Source organism: Balaenoptera musculus, chromosome 20, assembly GCF_009873245.2.
Source record: "Balaenoptera musculus isolate JJ_BM4_2016_0621 chromosome 20, mBalMus1.pri.v3, whole genome shotgun sequence".
Lineage (NCBI taxonomy): Eukaryota > Metazoa > Chordata > Mammalia > Artiodactyla > Balaenopteridae > Balaenoptera > Balaenoptera musculus.
This window is the reverse complement of record NC_045804.1, coordinates 59,919,579-59,928,162: the sequence shown is the minus strand read 5'-3', so window position 1 is coordinate 59,928,162 and position 8,584 is coordinate 59,919,579. Positions and strand designations below refer to the sequence as shown.

At 42.1% G+C, this 8,584-nt stretch overlaps 1 protein-coding gene across 2 annotated transcripts in view; it reads right to left on the bottom strand.

Moving 5' to 3' along the window:
• Window positions 1-682: 682 nt before the first annotated feature.
• Window positions 683-8,584, bottom strand: part of SCG3 (secretogranin III) — a 37,717-nt gene continuing 29,815 nt past the window's right edge. The window contains exons 11-12 of one of the 2 annotated variants that reach the window (XM_036838433.1): window positions 5,654-5,734; window positions 683-1,276 (exon numbers count right to left, since the gene is read on the bottom strand). In XM_036838433.1, the coding sequence (XP_036694328.1) occupies window positions 1,158-1,276; window positions 5,654-5,734 (200 nt within the window). In that variant the 3' untranslated portion in view covers window positions 683-1,157. The remainder of the gene's footprint in view (window positions 1,277-5,653; window positions 5,735-8,584) is intronic. The other variant, XM_036838434.1, reaches the window with a different exon arrangement.

Below are 8,584 nucleotides of genomic sequence, written 5' to 3'. Positions count from 1 at the left end.
GAGGTAGGGACGTTCAAGACAGGTGTCAGAAGCCATCTGAAGTAGTGACAGCTGATATACAAAGCATTAAGTTATTTTTATGATTTTCAACTGAAATGTATAGAAAAATATTTATGTAATTAATTTATACTGAATAATAACATTTTCAAAGCATTCTTTGGTTTGTTAATTCGAAGCATTAACACTTCCGGAGGACCTTGGGTCACTGTGTGTTGTTTCCAGGACTGTGTTGGTGGTGGTGGCCGAGGAAGAGGGGTTGCAGGGATCTGACATTCATTAACCCTGTCCTCTAGGGAAACTCATCTACCAGCTGTGGTTCACAGGGGAGGGAATGATTTTTATCTCTATATCTACCCTACTTCCTGGCCCTCTTGCTCTCTGTTGAGAAATCTTGGCTTGGATCAAATTCCGTTTAGATAACTCAGACCTGGCATCAATTTTTATCTTGCTTTATGTAGCATTTATGACCTCATTTATCTTGGAGAGTACATAGGTAGGTATCCCTCTTAAGAGAAAAACTCAATGTCCGCAAACTCACTAATAGAAAATGTTGAGAGTGGGGGGGAATTGTTAATAAATCCAGCAAATCCTATGCCCATTTTTCAGGTTCCTTTCTGTGCCATTGGGCCTGATAAAGAGCCAGCAGGAGCAGGCGAAAAGCAGATAGCTATACTTTAAGCTATAGAGGCTATGAGGAAATGTGAATTTATTTCAACTCCCCAAAGTGAAGAGGTATGGAAATGACATAACAGAGATATCCTATGAGGTGCTTTGGTATGCAGCATGCCTTGAAAACAGAACCCCCTAATTCTTCAGGGGGTGCTTGTATGTGTGACACAGTGGGATGAGGGTTCAGTTTTAAGTTCAGTCCATTACAGGCTTTTCCAAAGCAACATATATCTGCTTATAAAATGTAAATCTATAAGGAAATAAGGATTCTATATACAAAATCTCAGCTTACGTACAACTTTACTTTTTGGATAGTTTTTATGGCAAGAAAGCTATGTTTTAACCACTTCTAACAGATTAACTACTGTAAATTCAGCACTTTCTAATAATCCTTGGGTCAAAATAACTTTAATCACAGAATTAGAAGTGTTTTAAGCTACACTATGTTTTCTGAAACAGTTAAAAGACTCTTGGGTCATTTGCCATTTTTACAGGGTGCTGTAAATACGCTTAATGGCATCGGCTTCTTCTTTATCAAGGATGCCTTTCTCCACATAAGCATCAGCTTGTTGGTTGATGAAGTCCCTCATCTTTGAAAGGTCATAATCTGGAAAATATTATTAGAGTATCATGAGCAAAGATAAGGAAAGCACAGCCCATTACAGTGATTACCATTAACGAAGAAGCATTTTGTAGAACGTCATTACCATGCCCTGTCTTTCACGTTGGAAGGCATTTTAGTTCTTGGCATTTGTGCTGTAGTTTGCAGCTTCAAATCATGTTTACACGCATTATGTTATCCCATCTGCTCTTCATCACAACTTTTCGAGGTGTTCAGGTGGGGAGAACAGCCCTCATTTGACCAGAGAGGGAACAGGCTCATAAACCAGGCCTTGGAAAACTTTAATATTTATACCAATCACCTGGGGCTTTTGGAAAGTTGCAAATTTGTATTCAGTAGGCCTGAGGTGGTGCCCCGGATTCTGCATTTTAAACAAGGTCCCAGGAGATGTTGATGCTGCTGGTTCAGGAAACACACTTGGGGTAACAAGACCCTAAAGCTTAAGTGCCTTATTCAAGGTCACACAGCTAGTAAAAGTTATGATCAGAACCAGGTGTTCTGACTTGAACTTGTTACACTGGTTAAGCCCATGTTGCTGTGACAACCCACTTTTTTTTTCCATATTAAGAATTACCTTGATTTTCATGTTGTTTGAATTACATGCATGGAGTGAAAAACGAAACCATAACCTCTTTGTGGTTCCTCTGTCCTACTTAAACAAAAAATTTAGGTAAACCATTGAACCGTCCACAAAAAACAAAGAGATCCTCAACCAAGTAAGGAGGCTGCTGGTGGCATCTTTCTGAAGGCTTGAAAAAAACCCCACATCTTCCCTTGATTCTTTTAAGTGTTATATGCTTATTGTTTTAAAATATGGGAAATACAGAAACATGAAAATAAAATTTAAATCACCTGAATTCTATGAATCATTGATAACCAGAGTGGATATTTTGTTCTGTTTCCTTTTAGCTTTTGGATGTATCTTTCTCAGCACAGTTACGATCACAGGGTACATTCAACCTTATACCTAATTCCTGTCACTCAGTTTACACAGTGAGCATTGATATTCCTCAGAAACACCATTTTTAATGGCTACATACAATACATCCTATGGAGGAGAAAGGAGAGAGGGGGATACAAAAGCTCAGAGCACCCCATGGCCACCTTTAGCTACCCTGAATAGAAGCTGAACCTGGGTCACTTGGGCATCTTTAAGCCCCTGCATGAAAGGAAAACCAGACTTGAAGGACCTCTGTACAAGCACCAGGTGTTTATCATACCACGCTGAGCTGAGGCTCAGAGAGAGGTTGTTTCCTCTCCACCCAGGAGGGCATTTGCTCCTTTCAGTTTGGGCTCGGCCATGAGGATGGAAGAGAGAACTCCCAGCACTGGACACTTTACAACCATCATCTTATTTGCTCCTCACAAAACCCCATGAGGAAAGCATTAGCGTCCCCGTTTCAGAGATGAAGAAACAGGACAGAGGAGGTAAGTCACTTGTTCTGGTCATAATAGAGTCAGGTTCTGAATTCAGGTCTGTCTGTAGTCACTGCTTTGACCACTCTACTGCCTTGAAGTAGTGAATATGAAGCATCTAACACGTGCAGAACATTCAATAAGTGTTTGGAGGCTCAGTTTTGTTTTGGTTGTTGACTTTCCCTTTCTCTCAGGCGCGAGTTAGAGAATCAAGCTGAGTGTACATTCTGTGTGCACCTCCCGAGCTGATTCCTGACCGACTCATAGGGCACAAAGGGGCACCTTTTAATCATCACTGGTTCTTCAGAATCGGTTCTGGCTCAGTATCTTTAGTGGGACAAAAGGCAGACTCCCCAAAACAGCTGTGAAGTGGTCCAGGTGATTTGAATGGACAAACAGGAAAATATTTTGCTTTCTTTTGAAATGGAAAAATGGTCTCTTGATGACATGGCTGTCACTGTGTGGCATGGGAAAACTGGCATGGTGCAGAGGAAAGGCCATTGGAGTCCATCCCAGCTCTGCCCTAGCTGGCTGTTAGAGTACACCAGGAGTAGCTAACTTGCTACTTAAAAGAGGTTTTAAGGCGGTAAGGCTCAAAAGAGATAAGGGCTATAATTCACTTTTCTAAAAGTACAGACTTTCTTTTTAAGGCTCCATAAGATTTCATCATCTTCCTCACTGTCACATCACATGGACTTCCCTTTCCTGGATTTGGGAAGGAGATTCAGGTCACCCAGGCCCCTGTCAAGCAAAGGGCATCTGCAGAGGTTAAGGAAGGTCAGAACTAATAGTAAGACTTCCTGCGCCCACAGCTGCAGAAGCTGTATGGCTCTAGGACTGGGTCCCCACAGGCTTTGACAGATGGCCCAAGTCAGGCAGAGCACATATGAAGGCAGGGGAAGAAGAGCTCTCTGTTTCTGCCTTCAGAAGGGTGAACTGCATGTCACCCTCACTTCCTGGAGGCAGAAGGGAGCCTCATACCCACCACTGTCATTCGGAAGCTTGCTCACAGAGCCTTCAATAAGCATGCACTAGAGTTCCATGATTTACTAGGTTGGGCGTTTCTGGAACTGGAAGACTGAATTGCAGGATATTGCTGATTATGATCAGGAGTCAGATTCATGTGTTAGTCAGTGAAAGAAATAACATAAATACTCTAAATGGTTGGTCCCTACAATTTACATTGGTTTCAGAATGCATTTTGGTACACACTGTATTACACTAAGATAAACTTTAAAAAATTTTTAAAGTCTTTGCCATAATTGATGGCATGTTCTAATTTTTCTTCTGTAGTGGTACATGAAACAATGGTGCATTTTTCAATCAATGACAGATTTGATGAAATATGGTTCATGTGAATTTTAATGGAACTGATAGCCCAGAAATTCGTATCATTTTGAACCAAATAAAGTATGTGTGAAGACCTGATAATTGTTTCCATCTCACTCAACTTGTACGATCACAGGCTAAAGGGGTGCTGAAAATACATACCTCTTGCTCCCACTGTGTTCTATCTCATCGGTTTTCAAACTTGGTTGCACAGTGGAATCATGAAAGTTTAAAAAATACTGATGCCTGGGTCCTGCCCCTCAAGTTTGATTTAGTGGTCTTGTGGGCATTAGGATATTTGGAAGCTCCACAGGTGATTTGAATGCATTTTCAAGTTCGAAAAGCACTGCTAATCTCATTTTAAAAGCATCACTTTGCAACTGCTCTGGCCAGACACCTGGGAATCATACTAGAATCCTCTCTCCACAGAGCTCTTGAGCCTCTCCCTTCTTCTTTATTTCCTCTGCTTTGCCTTGGTTTAAGCCGCATTATATCTGCTCCAGATCCTTACTTCCCATCTCTTGCCTGGCTTCTGGGGTTTTATTTTTTCAATCTGTAACCATACTGCTGCCAAAGAGATTTCTCAGTCCTTAACCTAATTAAGCCCTAATTTTAAGCCCTTGGGCTAAAATTAACCTCCTTTGCAGGGTGCACAAGCCTCCTCCTGACTTGGCCGCTGCCCACCTCCCCAGCCCTGTCTGCAGACCTCAGTGCTCCTGGAAGACTGGCTCCAGTTCCCGTAATGCATCACTCTCTTTTGTCCCTTCATGTCTTTGCACCAGTGTTCCCTCTGCCTCTATCTCTCCTCACTCGTAAATTCTTCCTTGCCTTTCCAGCAAAGGCTTTCCTGCAGCTCTTTCTCCCGATGTCAGGAGATGTGCCCCCTCCTCTCACCTCCTTTGCACCACCATGTTATCTGTGTTAGCCCTGAGCAGGGCCCGCCGGAGGTTTATTGATGGTGTGAGCAACCTGGCTGGGGGTGAGGGGCTGCATCTTATGGTCCTTCACATCTCTGGCACTCAGAACAGAGTCTGGTTGTGTTTTGTTTTAACTAAGTGAGCGGCTACCTTTGTGACTGCAGGGTGCACCTACTACGTGCTCAGGAAACATCATTGTTTAAGATACTCCAAGAGAAGGGGGGCGGGTGGGTACACAAAACAAGACTGGCAAAATGTTGATAATTATTGAAGGTGGGTAATGGATGCATGGTAATTCATTATACTGTTCTCTGCTCCTGTTTGACATTTTTTATAATAAAATGGAAAAGAAAAGAAAATGCCTTTGCTTGAAAGGCTGATTTGAAAAATAAGAGAAATGGAGGTCTATTCCCTTCTGCATCTGAGAAGCACCTAGAGTCTTTTGGGCTCTGAGAGGGGACTTTAGCCTACTTTGATTGTGGGAATCTTTAATAAGAGCTCCTGGGAATTCCCTGGCGGTCTAGTGGTTAGGACTCCATGCTTTCACTGCCGTGGGCCCGGGGTTCAATCCCTGATTGGGGAACTAAGATCCCACAAGCCGCTCGGCCAAAAAAAAAATAAAATAAAATAAAAAAATAAAAACTAAGAGCTCCTGACAAATTGGTGAAGTTTGCAATTTATAATGACACTAATTCCTTACCTTCTTTATTTTCTTTTTTGTTGTGTTTCTTCAACCATTCAATATTTTTTCTAATGGCTTCCAAATAGGCTTCTGTTTTCCCTGGAAAAGGCAAGAGAACCCATATTAAACACTCATAAAAATATCACTGCATCCCTTTTTAAAGACGACACTTACGTTTGAGACCATGAACAAATATTGGACTTATCAAGCACTTGGTGGGGACCGTCCCTAAGTAGGTGGTGTGAATATTTCTGTGGGTGGGTGGGATAAGAGTCCAGGAGGCAGATCCAGGCTGGCAATGTCAAGAGGCCATTATCCCCCAACACAAATAAATACAGTTTGATGTCCTGGCAGAGAAGAGTTTTGATTCAGTTCACTGGATGGGTGGGTCCCTACCAGTCTCAGATTGGGTCATTTCCAGTTAGGGATGGTTCTTTCAAACTGAAGAGTATTATCAGGTCAAGAACTGAATCAGAGTGGCAGATACTTAAGACTCCATCACCAAATAAATGATAAGTAAGTCCAAGTTTGTGGCTTTGTGTAAGCTGCTATACAGGTCTTCTGCCCAATCTGTTAGGGAGTATGTAAAAACTCAGATGAAGAAGAGACCTGAACCTCATTTCAAGGCTGGATAGTGAAACTTACAACTCCTTCTAGTAAAATTCCCCTGGATGTAAACATTCTCTGATGGGCTTTAAGTATGGCAGGAGAATACCAGGCATCACTGAAGCACCCGCCCTGTGACACCCTTTAGATGCCTTGTTGTCTGCAAGTGGGTATGATCATTAACTTAGAGATGAGGAAACTAAGGCTCAGAGAAGCTAAGTGATTTGGCTGAGGCCATACAGGAAATAACAGAGGTGAAATTTGGACTCTAGTCTGGCCAAGTTTCTGTTACCTGCACTATCTGAAAGATAAGACTTGTACTCAGACATGAGCACTGATGTACCTTTGTTCTGTCTCAAAGAAATCAACCATCCCCTTAATCAGGTGGGTCCCTAATGCTCAGAGTGTCTGCACCAAGAGGTCAGGTGATCTGGAGAGTACCGGATGGCCTAAGAAAAGAGGCCTTTAAAGTCCAGGGCCTTTGCAGAAGCAATGGCTGTCAGAGCTCAGTGTGGTGACCACCTGTTCTGAACCCCCTTTGAACCCTGTTACCCCTAGTCTACTGCCCAGACCTCTTGATTGAGCTACCTGTACTGTGTGCTTACTATGTGCCAGGGGCTGTGTTTTGTGCTCCAAAATACATTCTCTCTTTCATTCTTCACAACAACATTTTGACGCAGTCCTATTTAATCCCCGTTTTAGAGGTGAAGAAACTGAGGCTTAGAGAGAGGAAGTAAGGCTACTACTTACTAGCCTTGTGAAGTAAGATCACAAGGCTAGTAAGTAGTAGAGCCAGGCTTGAATCTGGGTACATCTGACTACAGTCCATGAACAGTAACATTGCCTTAAGATTTGCTGATGTTCCAATTTCCACCACAACATTTACTTAAGTGACTTCCTGAGCATCTTTCTTCCTGATCTTGTGAGCTCACTCTTACATCACCACTGGGGTTCCATGTTACCTGGTCCCCAGTGAAGCACAAAGAAACTCCTTTGCAAAAAGGGGTAAATGGACAAAAGGAGAGAGCCACAATTTTCAGCCCCTATTCAGTTCAATTGCCTGTGTAAATGATTTTAATTCTTTGCTTTTAAGAACGTTAGAGCATGTGAAAGACCAATGTCCTCCTGACTGATGTTATAACATTGCAGCACAATGAATGTAGAGATTTTCATAGTCTGTTGCCCATTTGCTAAGAAGGTCATCAGATTTGGTAACAACAACAAAAGAAACAAAAAGAAAAGCCAAAAAACACAGCATTATTTCAAATTAATTCGGTTAGAAAAAAGCATTTTGAAGAAGGAAAGAAATCTTAGACTATTTCTAAAGAATGCAACTTCGTTATTTTTAAAGAATTTAAATCAAATTAGTGGTTCTCATAGGGCTTGCTTTAATGAATAGATAATAATGATTTGTCATTAGCACATGAGGTAATTAGGGCTTCTGAAACTTTTGAGGATGTGTGAAAATAGTCTTGCTCTAAAGACGCAGACGTACAGAATGGACTTGAGGACACGGGGAGGGGGAAGGGTAAGCTGGGACAAAGTGAGAGAGTAGCATGGACATATATACACTGCCAAATGTAAAATAGATAGCTAGTAGAAAGCAGCCACATAGCACAGGGAGATCAGCTCGGTGCTTTGTGACCACCTAGAGGGGTGGGATAGGGAGGGTGGGAGGGAGACGCAAGAGGGAGGAGATATGGTGATATATGTATATGTATAGCTGATTCACTTTGTTATAAAGCAGAAACTAACACACCATTGTAAAGCAATTATACTCCAATAAAGATGTTAAAAAAAAAAAGAAAGTCTTGCTCTTTGAATAACTTTAAGCATTCTTCCCACAATCTTACCTATGATATTATATCCTAATATGGAGAGCTTATTTTTTTAAATAAATTTATTTATTTATTTTTATTTTTGGCTGCATTGGGTCTTCACTGCTGCGCGCGGGCTTTCTCTAGTTGCAGCGAGCAGGGGCTACACTTTGTTGTGGTGCGTGGGCTTCTCATTGCTGTGGCTTCTCTTGCTGCGGAGCACGGGCTCTAGGTGCACGGATTTCAGTAGTTGTGGTACGTGATCTCAGTAGTTGTGGCTCGCGGGCTGTAGACTGCAGGCTCAGTAGCTGTGGAGCATGGGCTTAGCTGCTCCACGGCATGTGGAATCCTCCTGGACCAGGGCTCGAACCCCTGTCCCCTGCATTGGCAGGAGGATTCTTAACCACTGCGCCACCAGGGAAGTCCCCTTATTTTTAATTTTTTTTAAGTTTTAAAATTTATTTTATTGCAGTATAGTTGATTTACAATGTTGTGTTAATTTGTGCTGTACAGCAAAATGATTCAG